This window comes from Epinephelus fuscoguttatus, linkage group LG8 (genome assembly GCF_011397635.1).
Source record: "Epinephelus fuscoguttatus linkage group LG8, E.fuscoguttatus.final_Chr_v1".
Taxonomy (NCBI): Eukaryota; Metazoa; Chordata; class Actinopteri; order Perciformes; family Serranidae; genus Epinephelus; species Epinephelus fuscoguttatus.
The window spans coordinates 7306791-7325009 of NC_064759.1; the positions used below are offsets into that span (position 1 = coordinate 7306791).

The 18219-nt window shown below is 40.5% G+C and overlaps 1 protein-coding gene across 1 annotated transcript in view; it reads left to right on the top strand.

Moving 5' to 3' along the window:
- The window catches only part of LOC125893947 (thrombospondin type-1 domain-containing protein 7A), a 239557-nt gene that overhangs the window by 176558 nt on the left and 44780 nt on the right, over positions 1 to 18219 (top strand). Inside the window, exons 14-20 of the mRNA XM_049584960.1 lie at positions 939 to 1117; positions 2389 to 2394; positions 2836 to 2969; positions 5989 to 6142; positions 7671 to 7812; positions 14845 to 14960; positions 15567 to 15684. Of these exons, the coding sequence (XP_049440917.1) occupies positions 939 to 1117; positions 2389 to 2394; positions 2836 to 2969; positions 5989 to 6142; positions 7671 to 7812; positions 14845 to 14960; positions 15567 to 15684 (849 nt within the window). The remainder of the gene's footprint in view (positions 1 to 938; positions 1118 to 2388; positions 2395 to 2835; positions 2970 to 5988; positions 6143 to 7670; positions 7813 to 14844; positions 14961 to 15566; positions 15685 to 18219) is intronic.

Sequence of the window (18219 nt, forward strand, 5' to 3'; positions counted from 1 at the left end):
AAAAATCTATGGAAAAAAATGTTGTAATGACCACAGCCAAAAGTTCAAAGTAGTATTATCTTTTCAACATATTTCAATGAACCCTGGCTTGTGTGCACTGGCAAAGCAGAGGAAATCAAAGCCCAGAGATGGTGAAAGAGCCAGAAAAACATGAGTAACAAGCAGCGAGAGATTCTCAACAACCAGCCCTGTTGACTGTGTCATGATGCTGTGAGCCAAGGAAAAATAGATTGAAATAATGAAGCTTACTGCCAGGCCCAACCACTGCTTTGGTAGATTTTTAGACTTTTATATAACAGCCCATGAAATTGTGCCTTTGAATGTGGACCCTGTTTTTATTCCACTGGGCCAGAAAATCAATAAGTACATTTAGATTAGTTTGTGAAGTATCGGTTAATAGTTTGCTGGGTCTTTTTCCCCATCTAGCATTTAAAGAGTTCTTGAACTTTAATACTTGTTTGTTAGATCGAAAAGAAAAACTAACCTTTGGGAATTAGGACAAATGTAGTTTCATACCAGATAATGAAAACAAAATTCTTCTGAGGGATACAAGGACCAGCCAAGACCATTTTTCTCTGAGGCAGTCATTCTCAACCTGGAGGCTGAGAGGCTGAGCTCCTGCTGGTGGCATACAGGGAGAACAAAGGTTTTATTTCAAAGCTAATGTCTTGAGATTTAATTTTCTGGTGAATGCATTTCTCCTTTGAAATAATTAATAACAGACCACAGTGCGCTGTTGAGTAATTCACTGAAACAGACTGAAAAGTAGCAAATCGTCATTTTGTCTTTCAGTTTTTCTTCTGTGGTATGTATGTACAAATAATAATAATAATAATATATAATATATAATAATAATCCTTTTTCACTCTACAGGTACCAGCCAAAAACTCAAACCTCATAAAGATGCAAAACACATCCTTTATTTGTCCTTCTTTTAGGTTATATCGAGGAGGCGTGCATCATCCCCTGTCCCTCAGACTGTAAACTCAGTGAATGGTCCAACTGGTCACGTTGCAGCAAGTCCTGTGGCAGTGGAGTCAAAGTTCGCTCCAAATGGCTTCGAGAGAAACCTTACAATGGTGGCCGGCCGTGTCCCAAACTGGACCACGTCAACCAGGTACAGACACTGAAACTGATGCTGTGTCTCAAATCAGATACATCAGTTAGTAAACTAAGATTTAGTACACTGCGTACACTATGCATTCACCTGTGCGGTGCACAGATTTTGCTGGGGTAGTTGTGTCTCAAATCAAACATGGCCATTGCACACTTACCTCACCGTAAATGATGATAACATGACTTAACAGCTTTCCTTCTTCTGCTCGGCAAATTGTAACCAGGGTGGAGCATTATCGGTAACATTTGACTAAGCAGCAATCTCCAACGTGGTAGTGTCAGAAACTGCAGTTCCTCTAATGGCCACTTGAGGCTGGCTCCAAAAACAAGTCAGTCCTCACAGACCCCCATGTTGACGATACAAAAAACAGCCTTGGTCGCTATAGCTAATTTCCCCATTCATGACGACTATACAGAGGCCCTTTCTGCTATGTACGCAACATGGCAACCATTAAGGGTGAGAAGTGTCCAATGTGCCACCTTCAGCTTTTGACCATTATGTGCATCATCCAGGCACTTTTCCTGCACTACATTTTGGCATATCTCTCACTGTAAACTCATTTATGCACTCAAAACAGCAAGTGTTAGTGCAGAAGTATCAGATTTGAGACACAGCATTAACCTCAGGATCAGATTTGAAATCTGAATTGAGATAATTGAGATAAAAACCTGAACAAAAAGCTGGTTTCCTGCTTACCACAGATCCCTGAATATTTATGACCTGTGCTACAATATATTTATACTCCTTACAAGTGTGATACACATTATCCAACACTCGAGCGAGAAAGAGAGAGAGAAAGAAATTAATTATTAACGAATAATAAGCTTGAGTCTGCAGAGCTTTCCTTTACCTTCTCCTCATTATTGCTGCACTCATTTTTTGCTGAGCAGCGACAGTGCAAAAAAGCAATGGGTTCTATAAATGGATCCCATCCACCATGTTAATGCCCCAACGTGTGCCAGTTGATTCCTTAAGGTTTCCATGATTTGCAAAAATGAAATGCTTTCCAGGCCCATGAGTATCAGCAGATGCAGATTAAGGTTGTGTTGATCTACGCCTGGCAATGTGTATGTGTGTGTGTGTGTGTGTGTGTGTGTGTATCTGCTAAGTTCACACAGGTATTTATGCCAGAGGCTTTTCTGATTATGTCCTCTCGAATGTTGCATTAATCATAGGTTCTGCACTATATGAACAGTTGGCATGTGCTCATTAATCCGTCTGTCTCCTTTTAATCCACCCCAATGCTCGCTGGATATGACTCACTGCTGCAGGCCCAGGTAAGAGCTGCTTTCCTCAGCTATTTGTAAATGTAGTCGCAGATGTTAAGTGCCACCGATGTCACTGGGTCACTGTCAGATAGATGTAAACAGTCAACACTGTCCTCACTGTAAGTAAACAAGGTACTATCAGATTGGAGTTTTATTTATACAGACATTTCTCAGAGGCAGAGCTGCTCTGAGGGCAGAAATAATCTCGTTGGCTGAGTTAAACCTCAGAAAGCTGAGCCACAGAATCACTGTGTATTAGGCAAAACTTAACTGACAAACTTACAGGGCTAAGAGGAAATACTTAGAGCAGTATAGATTATAGAGGCCACTTTTTCCTAAAGCATGATGATTCTAATCATGAGTTGGCTCAACTGCTACCTTGCTGCTGTATCTACTTTAAATTATATTGAGAACATGTTAAGCACGTAAATAAGGTTATTCTGTCCTCAGGTGTATGAGGTGGTGCCGTGTCAGAGTGACTGTAATCAGTATGTGTGGGTGGCCGAGCCGTGGAGCGTGTGGAAAGTCAGCAACGTGGACTTAAAAGAGAACTGCGGCGAGGGAGTCCAGACCAGAAAAGTCAGGTACCTATCAAGCTCTCTGTCCCGCTGTGTGTCGACATTTATATTGTTTAAACACATTAGCAGATGCATAACTTTTAAAGGCAGTGTTCATTAGTGCTGCACTGATTAGCTGATGTCAATCAACAAAATTAATCAACAAAAATGCACATAATTAATTGCTCTTTCAATTATTTGTATATATAAAATGTAAAAAATGTGCTTATAAATGTTAAGATGTGCTGCTTTTTAATTGAAGTTGGGTTTGGGGTTTGAGCTTTGATCAGTCAAAACAAGCAGAATGAAGACGCCACTTTGGGCTTTAAGAATGAGCAATAGGCACTTTTTAGCTCAGTTTTTTTTTAGGGATGCACTGATTATGAAATTCTGGTTTCTTACTGATACAGACGTTTAAAACTAGCTCTCCTGCTGCTGCTGTCAACATGGATTTGTTGTTCACAATGTAGCAGTATCAGGGGAAAAATAAGGTGCGTCCTCTCATCGTGTCGTCCTGACAGCGTCTGCGGAAAGGCAAGGCACGTTTATTTATACAGCACTTTTAAGCAACAAGGCAATTAAAAGTGCTGTACATAAAACATTAAAAGCATCAAGACAAGGTGCAAAAGAAACATGTTACAAAAAGACATTTTAAAACAATTCATTAAAAAAACTAGGGAATAGAAAATAAGATGTTGAAATATAATAAGACAAGTATAAAATACAAGAATAAAAGTTACAGTGCAGTGCAAGAAACTCACATATTTGAGTTAATAAAAGGCAGTGGCAAACAGACAAGTCTTCAGCCTTGATCTAAATGAACTTGGCAGCAGACCTTGTTTTATTTCAGATATGCAGTGCATAAAAACTAAACTCGGCTTCTCCATGTTTAGTTTTGACTCTTGGTACACAAAGCAGAAGTCCTGAGAGGTCTGGATTGTTTATACTGTAGCAGAATATCAAGAAATGTATTTTGGCCCTAAACCATTAACAGCTTTATAACCCAACAGTCGTATTTTGAAATCAGTTCTCTGACAGCCAGGAATCTGGTGTAAAGACCTCAGAACTGGAGTGATGTGATTCACTTTCTTGGTCTTAGTAAGGACTCGAGCAGCAGCAGTGTTCTGAATCAGCTGACCAGTTTTTGAGTTGGACACATTAGTCCTTTTATTCTTGATATGTTCTAAAGGTGATGGTTGGCTGACTTTGTAACTGTCTTAATGGGGCTATTAAAATTCATATCTGAAATTTAAATTTGAAATTGTGGCACATCCAATTGTTGATTTGTTCAGCGCACTCAGTCAGCGCTTGTATTGGACCATAGTCCCCTGGTGGTATGTTTATGTAAATGTGTGTGTCATCTGCATAACTATGGTAACATATTTATTGTTTTCCATAATCTGAGCCAATGGGAGCATGTAGATGTTAAACAGAAGAGGACCCAATACAGAGCTTAGAGGAACTCCACCCATCTTCCCTGTAATAATCAAGTCCAATCAAGCTCTTTATGATTGTCGGTCAGTGCTCAGATGGCTGATGTATAATCATGGTGTTGAAAACCAATGACCTCAGTTCACCATATTGGTGAATAAGTGGCAGTCCCCCCTCCTCTTTATCTTGTCTGCTCTGCTGGAGTGTTTGGAGGAAAACATTAAAAGAATTGTGGTTTCGACAGTTGAGGAAAGTCAAGATTCAGTTAAAAATAAACAACACATGCAGCAAAATAACAGCTTTTGCACTGTATGTATTTAGGAATTATAAAATTTTAGATGCATTTACTGTGAAACAGACGTTAGAGTGTCCTTTGCTTTGGTGCTGTGACGTGTTTCCCAGTGAAACAGAATATTTGAGCAATGTACAGTTTTAAGAGGGATGTATATAAAAACCTTTATTTATTTATTAATTTACTGGACTGCTAATAATGGGCAGGCTCAACTCAGCTTTATGTATAAAGCACTTTTCATACATGTGTGCAGCCGAAAGTGCTTCACATAGAAAAATCGAAACAACACAAGACAAAAAAAAATAAAGGATAACACTAACAACTATACATAAGGTTATCCAAGAAGATTTATCTTTAAATTCAATAAATGTAAAGCTTGTATACTGAAATAAAATTACATAAACACCAAGGATGAAATAAAGTAAAAACTAATGATTAAAACTTAAAATTAAGACTGTAGTATTACTCCCAATTAAAAGCCAGATTAAAAAGGTCTTTATGTGTGATATGGAGTTTCTGCAAAGTGGATTGTCGGCTCTACACACTCCTCTCTCATCACTAAATCAGGAGGACGAGGGTGAGATGAATAAGCCACCCTATTGACAGAAATTGATATCAAAACATGCATCTCTTCTTATCTCTCTCCATGTCACCCTGTCAGCTGCTGCAACCCACAAATGGTGAAGTTAAATTTTATATGACCGGTGTGGCTGGCTAGTGGCCCGAAGTCTCATTTGATTGAATGAACTTTTGTAAACACCTCTGGGTGCAGGATGAGTCATCAAACATTTGAAATCATTTTCCCTGGTTTTACAGGAAGAGAAGAGATGGGGTTTTTGATGTCAAAATACTCTGACGCTGATTTTTGGACATATATTATATATATATGAAACAAGAGATAAATGATCTATTAACACTGGGACACAGGTATGAAACTGGGAACATGTATTTTTCATTTCACTGTGTCTTTAAATCATTAAATAAACGTTAAAAGAAAGGTGCAATTTACTTTCAGGTATTAAATTCAGTCAGTGTGTGTTCATCCTGCTGCTGTCTTTGTTTACATCAGCCCTCAACAGCCAGTAGAGGGCCGAGTAGAGTTTGTGTTGCTCTGACCAAATACAAGACGTTTTCTATTCTCTCCCCCCATAAAGTCGACCTCCTTTACCCTGAGTGACACAGCCCACTGCTTGAGAAACAAGTACTTCATGTACCTGCCAGCTCCATGTCCAGTTAAATCATAATGTCTGACTCCTCTGTTCTGTGGAGCACAACAGCAGCTAAGATAAGGTAAACTTCAGTGTTTGCCCACCAATCCCACAGGTGCATGCTCAACACTATAGACGGGCCGTCGGAGCCTGTGGAGGACTACCTGTGCGACCCGGAGGAGATGCCCCTGGGAGCCAGGGAGAGCCGGCTGCCCTGCCCCGAGGACTGCGTCCTCAACGACTGGGGCCCCTGGAGCCGCTGCAGCCTGGTGAGAGCTGAACCCAGATCAGAACACAGCAGCTCAGCTGTCTGGCACAGATATGGGGACGTCAGACTTCTATAAAGCCCACTGAGATTTATCTTGATATCTTTTTCTTGTCAGAAATATTTCCTCGGAGGCTGAAGGAATTCAAAGCATTGCTACACTGTATCATTGTGAGCAGTGTGTGAATCTTTGTCAACAGGTTATTTCTCGTCTACCAAGGAGGAATAAAAGAGATATATGAACTGGGAAGCTGCAGAAAAATGGTTTATATATCACCTAAATTACATTGTACTCACTGTGCATTCAGCAGGGAAGGAAGATGATTTATGATAAAGACTCAGAACTCCTGAGCAGGTTTCCAAATTTACATTTTGTGACACACAACCCTCTCTGCATCATAAAGCTGGCTAAAATATTACCCCTGGCTTGTCATCATCATTTGGCAGACAACTACAAACAGTGAAGGTAATTAGTTCAGAAAAATATTGATTTATGATCACATTATTGAGAAAGAAACTCGATGCTACGAGGAATTTAGTTAGAAAAACATTCATTTTAGCCCAAAGGTTGATGGTAAAATGAGAAGAACATAAAAACTGAACTCCCTCTACATCATGACCTGAGAGTCCTTTTCCATCCCACTGTAAAATATGAAGACTTGCAAATTGCGTTTTGTAAAGAGACACCGACCACTGATTTAATCACAGCAGCAAAGCACACACCTACAGGCTACAGCACGTACGTAATCTTTGTTCTCGCTTTTGCAAAAACATGTAAGGTGTTAGAAAACCCTGTTCAGCTCTTCTGCCCCTGACACCTCCGGTTCGTGGTAAAAAGCCATTTTAACTGTTCTGGTTTCTCCTGCTGTTCTCACAGCAGCACCCTGGCCATTGTTAATCACACCCCATTCTCTCCCAAAGTGCTTGACACACCGACTTCCCACAATTCCAATCTCGTACTGGAGTCTGCAGTGGCACCAGCGGGGCCTCTCCCACATGTTTTATTCATCGTGCCAGCGATGGAGTTATTCAAAAGGCTGTCATTTTCTCCCCCAACTCTCTTCTTCACAAGCAATGACCGTGTAGAATCTGGTGGTTTACCATTCCAGCAGAATATCCGTTTCAGCCCTCCTGTCATTTCCTCCTGAAAAAAAAATCGAATTCCACATTCTGGGAATGCCAGGAGAGAGAAGAGAGAAGGGATCTTTATTTATTTATTAATTTATTTTAGAAATACACGAAAGCATCCCTTTAGGGATAAGGCCTACGCAGATTCTGAGAGAATGTTTTGACATAAGAAATCTTAATGAATTGTTGGGAATTAATCCAGAAGTGGGCAAATTCACACAGTTATCTCCTTTAATGTTCACTGAATATAGACATCAGTGTAGTGGGAGCTCTGTGGCTTTGTTCCAGTTTAGGGATATGTTTGTATTCAGTTCTTATCACCCTCTGCAATATGGACTGCATAGTCATTTACGCATTTTAAGAAACATTTTTGTCCAGTTTTTGATGTGTGGTCTCTGTTTCAGCCCTGTACCAGAACCAACAGTCGAGTGCGAACAGCATACACCCTCCGGTCACCCACTGTGGGGAGGCAGTGTCCAGACACAACTGACAAGGAGCCCTGCAGCCTGAACCTCAACTGTTTCAACTACTTCTACAACATCACGGGTAAAGCAAATGTAAAATGATGCACTGTCTCCATAAAGTCCCTACGGGCAGGTTCCTTCTCTCAGTAAGGTCATTAAAGCAGTTTGTTTGTGGCAGACGTGTCTCCTCAAAACGACAGTACTGAACATGCCTTGAATTTTGGATGGAGCAGGTTTGGGCTGCTGCCACCAGTGTGTCAGGATAAATGTTTCTCAACAAATTACCAATATGAAAACAGGTTTTAAAACTCTCTGCGACCATCACTGCAAACAGAGCTTCCATTTCAGAATGAGCTCCTCATCCGTTTAAACAGCAAGAGGAGAAATCGATAAATTAATCATCTGTTTTTCATTTTCAGCAGCCTTATCGCTTTTGTTTCTCTGGGTGAGATGATTGTAAACTTTGCAAGGTGCGTTGTATAATGATGATGTAACGTCAATGGAGCTCTTTTTAATCTTGCTCACAGCTGCTCTGTGTAAAGCTCCTCACTGATCGCAGGCTAATCTTTTTGTTGTTGGTTGTATTTCAGTGTAACTCCACTTTTCAAGGGAGGATTGAATGGGCAGACATTATGTTTAGCTGCGATCACAATTGTTAAAGCCTTGAAGTTGCCAAGTACAAGTAAAACATTTGACTGTTGGACACTTTGGGTTTGGTCATTTGCATAGTGTCACCTCTGTGGTGATAAGTGAGAGCGGAAAGAAAATATTATGATTTATTTTATACTGCATTGATATTTCATCACCTTTTAAATTTATATAGCAGTTGGATATGTCACCTCCAGCAGTCACAGAACAACATCGTTCATTTTGTGACCACCAGAGAAATGTGAGTCCACATTCACTCCCTCTTAACTCTGTTTTTGGTCTCTGCCAAGTCCTGAGGGATATTTGTAGGTCTTTTGCTGCCACACCAGGGCTCCAGACAAGCTTTACCTCTGGTAGCACTTGTGCTACCAACTTTGCCAGTTGGTTGCACCAGCACATGATTTGGTTGCAGTTTTCTTTTTCATTTTTTTTTTTTTAACTTATTTATATTTGAGAGTTTTTGGGTTGCATTGTGGTGCAGTGGTTAGCGTGCAGTGGTTAGCATTGATGCCTCACATCAAGAGGTTTCCTGGTTTGAATCTGAGGTGGGTGAGCCCTTTTGTGTGGAGTTTGCATGTTCTCCCTGTGTTCTTGCCTAGTGTCAGCTGGGATAGGCTCCAGCACACCCGCGACCCAGAATAAGCGGTAATGGAAGATGAATGAATGAATATATCTGAGAGCTGAAAAAAATAAGTAATTGAAAAATGTACTATTTGTCTTTGATGCAGCCCCTCTGTCCAGAGCTCCTCCTTTGTAGCTTTGCGTAATGTCCAGCCTGTTGCATGTTATGAGTAATAGCCTATCAGCACTGAAGGCTGCTGTGCCACAGATGGAGACTGAAGTTGCTCCAGTAAGGGAGCAGAGCTGTGTGTCGAACGTAAGGCAGCAGATATTAAAGAAGTTGTAATAAACATTACAATCCTCTGCACTTAATTTGCAAAAAAAACATGATTTCCACTGGTAATATTCTGCCCATAGTAATGATAACTACTGCATGTCATCTCAGTTGTATGAGTAGAACTGCACAAGAACGAAAGGGAGTGAGACGGCGCCTGGATACGGTGAGAGATGTGACCAGATTATCATAGTTTATAAAAATGCAGCGCAGTGATAATACAGACATTTCATACACTGGCCATATAACACAGCCTTGCCAATGCACATTAAGCTGCATTAGATCCAGCTGTCACTCTCATACTGTGAGACTTCAGCATATTTCATTCACATGAATGCAACCATGTGAGATTTAACTTACATGCTCATAAATAAAATGGTTGCACACCGTATTTTGGTCACAGTATAGAGCTCTGTTAATGCTCCACTATTTCACCAGCTGGTTTCTAATTGTGTCTGTCTGCTGTTTGGTGCTGAGCAGGTATTGTACAGTGGGTTTTTAGAGCTTTTTCTCTGAAAACATGGCTATGAGAGCGGTGAGAATGAACCACAACAGTAAAGTTAAGGACCAGACAGCTGAGCAATGAGCTGAAATTCACTATAAGGCTCTGTAAAGCCAAGAGGACCTTCAGATTCAGGTGATAATTCTCTTTAAATTCATCACTACAAGTGACAACTTTCACACATTCACACTGTTTTCACATTGTCATTTCATACCTTGTTAGAATAAAAGTATAGATTTTAGCAGCTTTGAACAGAAAGATTTTCAAAACTGCTCAGAGATTTAAGCCGGCAGCCTCCCCGAGCTCCCCTCTCTGATCTGCAGGATATCACACCTCCATATCACATGTCACAGAGGCTTCTCTTTCATATTTCATCCCGGAAACTGTAACAAACTATTTCAACAAAAATGAAAAAAGGAGAGATTGGCAGCATTCCTGTATTTCATTTGGATTCGTTGTGTTGCCTTCATTTCTGCTGCCCCACATTCTCAACCAGCCCACCCTCCTCCTCTGTCTTCGCTTTGTGTTGCTACACCAGGAGACTTGACATATAATCCCTACTGCTGGGTTCACAGTGGCATACAGGCATCCCAGGGTATATGTACATAATATACGAGCAGAGATTATTATTGGGTAAAGTGCTTTTTTTTCTTTGTTGATGCTGAGACCATCCAAGCTGCTCTTTCTTTCAGTTTTTCTCCTTTTCTTGCTGTCTCCATCTCAGTCTCTTACTGTCGCTCTTTCTTGTTGCAGTCTCCCTATTTTCAGTCCCCAGAGTGCCACAAAGCTCTTCGGCAGAAGGAGACACAATTCCCTGAGTCGAGTTTGCAAACGAGCTCACTGCAGCTAAAAACAGCCACTCATCTTTGTCAGCGGATGGCACACTTCATGAGTGATACCTCAGCCTCCCTGTTGTTGCAGAGTTGTTTTTTTTTAACAACAGCATGCACACTGTCGTTTTAAAGGCATTGGCACCCAAAGCCTGGAATAAAATGTTGCCTTTCCACTTCACAGAAATCATTTTTTTGGGATTGGGGAGGGCAAGGTTCAGCCTCTTACAGCTCTGGATTTTTCTGTTGAGGTTTATTTGAGGAAAACTTGTATTGATGTTGCTTTTAAATCCTGGTTATTTAACTCAAATCTGACCGCCTGGCCACACAGCTTGCTTATGATGCTGGCATGAAAGGATATTGATGGCAGCCAGATTTATTGGATTTAAGTGAGCTGTTATAAACCTTCAATGACCCTCCTTGCTGACAAAGTAATCATCTGTTATCGATGGTGATCTTTGCCAGCCAGAAGCTATTTAGAGCCTGACTCCAAACACACACACACACACACTGAGTATTTGAAGGCATTTCGGTGTTACTTGAGTTCCGTGGCAGGAGGGAAGGCAGGCAGAGGGAGGAGAAGTGTGTCATGCAATAAAGGCAATGAGCTGAAGTCAAAGTTACAGTGTGGCAAGCACAAGGCGTGCTTGCCATAATGCTGAGTCATCTCGTAATGGTTAATTTATATGCATGGCACGCCCATTCTAAAAGATCTATCCACAGTGCAGTGAAGGCACACAAATTTTACTCTACGTCAGCAACGTAGCTGGTAATTAATTTGATTTTGCTGCACTGTGTCAGTACACTACATCAAATATCTACAAATTAAATAACATTTTAGATAAAGATCGTAGTGCTTCTGCTCCCTGGAACCTACTTTACATCAGCGTATAGAACCTTGAGCTAAACAACTTTCAAAGTAACATGAGGCAACATGGTGCGACACTGCATCTCTGTGTGTTCGCCCTTAAAAAGCAGAGACACACCACGGTTGTTTCACAATGTCTGGGGTTTATTCATTCTGAAGTGTAAAGAATTTGTGACAGCTGACGCAGCTGAACCCTTTTGAACAGCGTCTCCTTGTGTTTTGTCCCGCCACATCATCCCACTTCAACTGGAAAAACAACCAAACCACAGACGCAGAACACTCGTGAAATGCTGCTTCCTTGTGACTTGAATAAATGCTCTTCTCCGTTTGCTTCCTGCTCCCGTCTAAATCGTGACTCCCTCTCACCTGCCTTACCGCTCTGCTTGCACCCAGGGTGGCAAAATCAACAGCAGCCACCTGCTGAACGCTGGTAAATATTAGCTGTATGTGGTAAAGCTCTGAGCTCTACTGGCAGGCAGCAGTCACCATGTGAGGGTCATATTCTACTGTAGAATGTATGTGAAAATGTGATGAGTGAATTATTGGATTCAACAGTTAAATGATGACTTGTAAATGAAAATGTTTCTAACCATCACTCTCAAAGATCTATTGCATACATAAAAGATTATAAAATACTAAAATATTAAGACAACTAAGCGCTACCAACCACTGCAGCTCATCTTGTACAAATAAGAAAACTAATTTTGAATGTCTCACCTGTATATGTGCTTGCATTTCTCCATCAGGTGTGCACATTATAAATCAATAGAGGGTTTATACAAGCATTTTATTTTGTCCTTTGCAGGTGCTTGTAAAGTTGGCCAGACACTTTGGACTGAATCATACTGAAAGCTGCTGTAATAAATATTTTTCAGCAATGGAACAAATAATTATATGTATGCTCCTGTGAACCCACAGAGAATTATCACCTGACTCTGCTCATCGACTCGTTACGAGGAGCATTTCTGTGTCCTTCAGCTCATTGCTTTCGTTTTTCCAGGCCACGACTGCCCTGTTTTTGCTGTTGTTCCTCTTGTAGTCTTGTGAGTGTTGTTTTCAGTGAAATAAAAGCTCTATAAACCAGCAACTAGCTGGTGAAAATAGGAACAGGAACTGAAAAGCGCAATTTTCCCTCAGGAGTTGGTGGAGACCAAAATAGAGCAAAAAGGAGAGTAAATATTGGACTTACATTCATGAGGCAGCCAGAAACAACTTTAAATGATTGCTAATATTGCTACGTGTTTGCTGGATGTGTAAAAAAGCAACTGTTTGCTTTTAAGTTTGCAAAACAAACTTGTAGATATGTCAGTATTGTTTTTACTTTTTTTCCCTGTTGCTCCCAAGTGGCCATAAAATCAGTTAGACTTGTCTTGGGTTTGACTGCACTGAGGCTCGACTCCCCAAAGACCTGACTTGAGAATTGAAAGCAAAAACATTCAGGTTGTTCTGGTAAAATAAAGATAAATAAGACACTATTGAGACATTTGAGAAAACATGTTTCTGTTATTTAAAAGAAGAAAAAAAAAACCCCCCACAAAAAATCCTCTTGACAGAATATTGTTCCTATTCTGTGTCATTCAAATGTTGAGCTGTCAGACCTGAAAGACATCTTGCCCTGTAATTTGCTTATGAGGACTTGCAACTTGACTTAGACTAGAAGCATGTCTCAAATGACATGGCATTTTGACTTGGACTTGAGTGGGGTCAATGTCTCTTGGCTTGCCTAGAAATGTATCCAGTGCTGACAAAGGGCGTTGGATTTTTCTGTGTCTTTTAGGAGTGTAATTCAGTAACTTTATGGTATTATATCTATTCTTTGGATGACGATATGATATTTGCCGATATCACAAAGTCTGCCATGATACAGTTTTGACACTTTCTTTTTTGCTTTTGGCCATAAAAGATAAAAACAACACACAAATAAAGCTAAAAAACTGTAACCACTTAAGCACAGTAAAGTTTACTTTAAATTGTTCATAGAAAAAAATTTGCCTTGTGGCTAGCAAACTTTTCCTCTGCTCAAAGCTTAACAAATTACATGTATTATTTATACTTTTTCTTACTCACCGTTGGTTTAAGTCTCTGCATCTCCCAACAGAACAGCACTGTTGAATTTCAGTTTGCATGCACGTTGTTTTCATCCTAACATTGTTGAAACAGAGCTGTTAAGAGAAGTTAGCGGACTGAGATGCCGTTCCAGGCAGGTGCATTGTGTTTTATCTCGTTACAGCACGGCTTCACGGGGTCTGATGACCCTTATTATCTCCAAAATTTAAAATACGTCCACACTGCTGATTTATACCGGAGTAAATAACATTACCCTCATTGTCTTTCTTTTGGCTGCTTGCCATTATCAGCCTGGTGCTGTTTTACAGTTCTACAGAATTTTAAAATAAAGCCGTATCCTGAAAATGATCATATGGATAAACGTTTTCATTTCATATTGATGATACTGGTGCAGTGGATAGCACTGTCACCTCACAGTAAGAGGGTTCCTGGTTCGAACCCAGGGTGGGGGAGCCTTTTTGTGCGGAGTTTCCATGTTCTTCCTGTGTCAGTGTGGGTTTCCTCCAGGTGCTCCGGCTTCCTCCCACAGTCCAAAGACATGCAGGTTAATTGGTGACTCTAAATTGTCCGTAGGTGTGAATGTGAGTGTGAATGGTTGTCTGTCTCTATGTGTCAGCCCTGTGATAGTCTGGTGACCTGTCCAGGGTGTACCCTGCCTCTTGTCCAGTGTAAGTTGGAATAGGCTCCAGCACACCACGACCCCTAACAGGATAAGCAGTTATGATACATAAATGAATGAATGAGGATACTGGATTGTTGATCATTAAATTGATATAGCAATCCAGATTGATAGATTGGTAAACCCAGTGTCTTTTATTTTGAGTTATTTTCTACCTATCATTTTGTATCACTAATACACAATACTATGTTTTGCATTGTATAAGTCATTATCGTCTGGGTGAGCGCTGATGCAGCCCAGTGAGCCCAGACCACCTGGTTTTAACATATAACTTGCTAGAATTAATACACTTTGCTGCATTACAGTCAGACCAAGAAACTTCCAAGTACAATCAGTGTATTTCTCCAGGGGACTTTTGTTGACATAAAGAAGCAGATACACAAAATGCAATAGTCCACTTTGTGATGCTCAGGAGCTCGAGGACCATGCTTGTACTGGACATTATTGTCTAGTGTAACTTAATGAACAATATTAATAAGTTAATAAGCTGCGGTGGGTTGTCTGTGTTGCCTATATCTCAGCCTGGCACTGTTATTTCTTAAGCACTCTGTTGCACTTATATTGGCAATTTTATAAATACTCTCAGCCAAAAATATAACTATGAATATGTTGTGTTTCTCCTCAGACTGGAGTACATGTCAGCTGAGTCCTAACGCTGTGTGTGGGAGCGGCATCAAGACCCGGATGCTTGACTGTGTTCGCAGCGACGGCAAATCAGTTGATATCAAATTCTGCGAGGAGGTGAGACATGCAGAAATTCCTCAAGTGTCTCCTTTTTTCTTTTGTTTGTTTTTCCTTTCCCTTTTGTTTTTTGGCCAGTTCAGATCGTACTTTCCATCTTTGACGCGCACTTTTTTCTTAATGACTTAATCACATCACTCATTGCAATATATTATCTACCCTTCCAGTACTATTAGCCCCACAGCAACATGAAATATTCAGGAGTAGTCCCATGCAGAGATTGTTGTCGTTGCTTCAGGCTGAGCGTTTTATTCATTCATAATGTGTCTCGGCTCCCTGTAATTGTAGCCGGCGGGCTGTGGCAGAGCCGTCCCCACAGCTATTTAACCCTTGGCCCACTTCATCATCTGGCTCATTCACAAAAACACATTGTGTCAGATTGGCTTTCACAGCAGCCTCGATATTCCAACTCTGCCGGCCTGATGCTGCCCAGCGCAGTCTGTCCCCTGCCAGGACAAAGGCTTCTGGGAATTGTAGTGCAGAGGGGTCAAGCCGCTGTCTGGACGTAACAGATTGAGTTGGCCATGCTGCAACTGTTTGTCTGCGTCGTGAATGGTTTGATAATGTGTCACGAATTAACCTCTTGATTTCCTACATGTGCTGCAGCTGAATTTGGAGAAGAAGTGGCAGATGAACATCTCCTGTGTGGTCGAGTGTCCCGTCAACTGTCAGCTGTCGGAGTGGTCGGCCTGGTCAGACTGTTCACAGACGTGCGGACTAGAAGGTAAAATGAGGGAAAGATAAGCTCAAATTGTACAAACCGTTGTTGACATTTAGCTGACATTTTTTCCTTGAGCAATTTCGAGTTTGATCAAAGAACTCACGGACCTCACTGGCAGCCAGGAGAAAAATCTGTAACCTTTTACTAAGAAGACATGCTCTCCAAACATTAGCTCACATTTTCAGTATCAATTAAGCATGATCTTACAATGATCACTGCACTGATATGTATCTTTATTACACTTTTCATGTGCAATAATTAAAAAAAATCGCAGTAGGAGCAAAAGCTAGAGCAAACAAAGTAAAGAAATGACAACAATAAAAAAGAGCACGTAAGACACAAGCTCAGGGACAAATAATAAAACATCTTTACATTGAAGCCAAGGTGCTTTATGACCTGAGTATTTACTTGCAAAGGGGACTTCACAGAGTTTTCATCCATGTTAAGTAAGATCCCCCCTGCAGGGAGCAGAGGTGCTCAGCTCAGAGGGAACTGTGGACTCTGGGGGGAAGAACTGAACAATGGTTCATCAAGCAAGATTACCCATCAGTCAATGCAGCTTGCTGGAGCGCCATTCATAGTTATCAAGGACGACATAATATACAATAAATATTATATAATAATCTGTAAATTATAAGCATTAGCTACAACTAGAGTGGACTGTGTAATGGGCATTTTTAATTTGATTTTAATTTGATTTTTAATTTCGATGTATGCGCTTATTTTAACTTATTTTAGTTAATGTCTATTTTAATACCACTGTGTTGTTGTTGATGAGGGGAAATGTGGTTATTGTTTTTTTATTAGCTGCAGGACAGCTGAATTTCCCTTTGGGGATGAATCAAGTTCTTTCTATTCTGTTCTATTCTATAATAGCATATATATCATAAATATGTGAATATTAATCTCTTAAGAAATGACACTCTACCTTGTAAATTCTCGTAAATTAAATTAAAACCACATTTATTCACAAGTTACATACATTTCAATAGAATATGTTTTATAATGGTGCAGTATCAGTTTTTGTTTCAGTATGTTTTCACTGTTTAAGATAAGATAAAATTTTATTGATCCCACTCCGGGGAAATTCACGTTACAGCAGCTCAAATAGCACAGATAGGAAAGCAAGTTGAATGGCAATAGAATACTTATAGAATAAAGATAAAATACGAAAAGGTATATCAGAATTAGAAAAATATAAAGTTCTAATACTAGACACTATACACTATACACACATATGGAAGAAGAAAGGTGTATCTGAATATGTGTATGCAGTAACACACAGAAGAACTGATGTCTGCACTGGTGACATTGCAGGGTGTTGTGAGTGGAGGAATTTTGCTGAGGGAAGTTCCTTTAACCAACATTCCCCGAACAGGGAGCAGGGGGTACTGTTTATGTACACTGTAGAGCGATGCACAGCTCTGGTCTGTTTTTAAAGATGTGATATAAAAGATGATGCAGAATTAGCCAGGCTGAGCTCAGTCACTTCATAGACGTGATGGCAAATGGCCAAACACATCAAGTTGTGGGGTTTGCGTCAGGGGCCAGTGATTCAGCTCAAATGGGGTTAGCCTCTTAAACCTCATTGATCTGCAGTCGGTCCAGTCATTACAGACTCATGCTGTGCAACTAAACACTGCGAAGAGTGAGTCACATTTCTCACAAATTAATTTCTGAGTGTGCGGTCTTGGGTTTGAATATTTCACTCAGAGTTAAAAACGTGTAGCTTCAGTGAAGAGTTATACAAGATATGAAGGGATAGTTCAGATTTTTTTGTGGTGGTTGTATGGGGTACTTATCCATAGACAGAGTTTTATATACAGTAGATATCAGTTGTCACGCACCTAACCAGGCTGGACTCTGACATGGAAGCTAAGCAATGTACTGCTGTGGAGGGGTCAGCAACAAAATGTATTTTAGCCAACTGAAAAAAGTCCAAACTTAAACAATCAGTATCAGTTTAAGTTGTACATTATATTGAGAATATTTTCACTGCTTTACCTTGGTGTCAGACACTGATTTCCAACGAAAAAATTGAGCCATAACATCGCTCTCTTCAAAGCCAAACTCTGTTGAGGAAAAACAGAGATTTAACATAGCTGACCACAGGAGCTGCTGGTCCACTGCTGCCTCAAACAGTTATTTTATCTGAGTTATTGTGTCACTTTGGAGTGTAAAGGGCTTAGTTCAGATTCACCAAAGTCACACAATAACACAAACTGACTAACTGATTGAAGCGACAGTAGACCAGCAGGTCCTGTGTCCTGTGAGCTAAAATTACAGTTTTTGTCAATGGAGTCCGGTGGCTTTGACAGAAGCATAGATGGGAAACTAAGCTGTTAACAGCTTTCCTGTTGGATGGGGCTGTCTGGCAGAAAGGTAAAGCAGACTAGTAGGCTTTTTTAAAGTGTCTTAAATATGCTGACCCCCATCCACAGCAGTATATGGCTAAGCATCTGTGTGGGACTCCGGCCTGCTTCTCCAAACTGGAGGCATGCCAACCAACATCTGCTGTTTGTAATACACTGACTATGG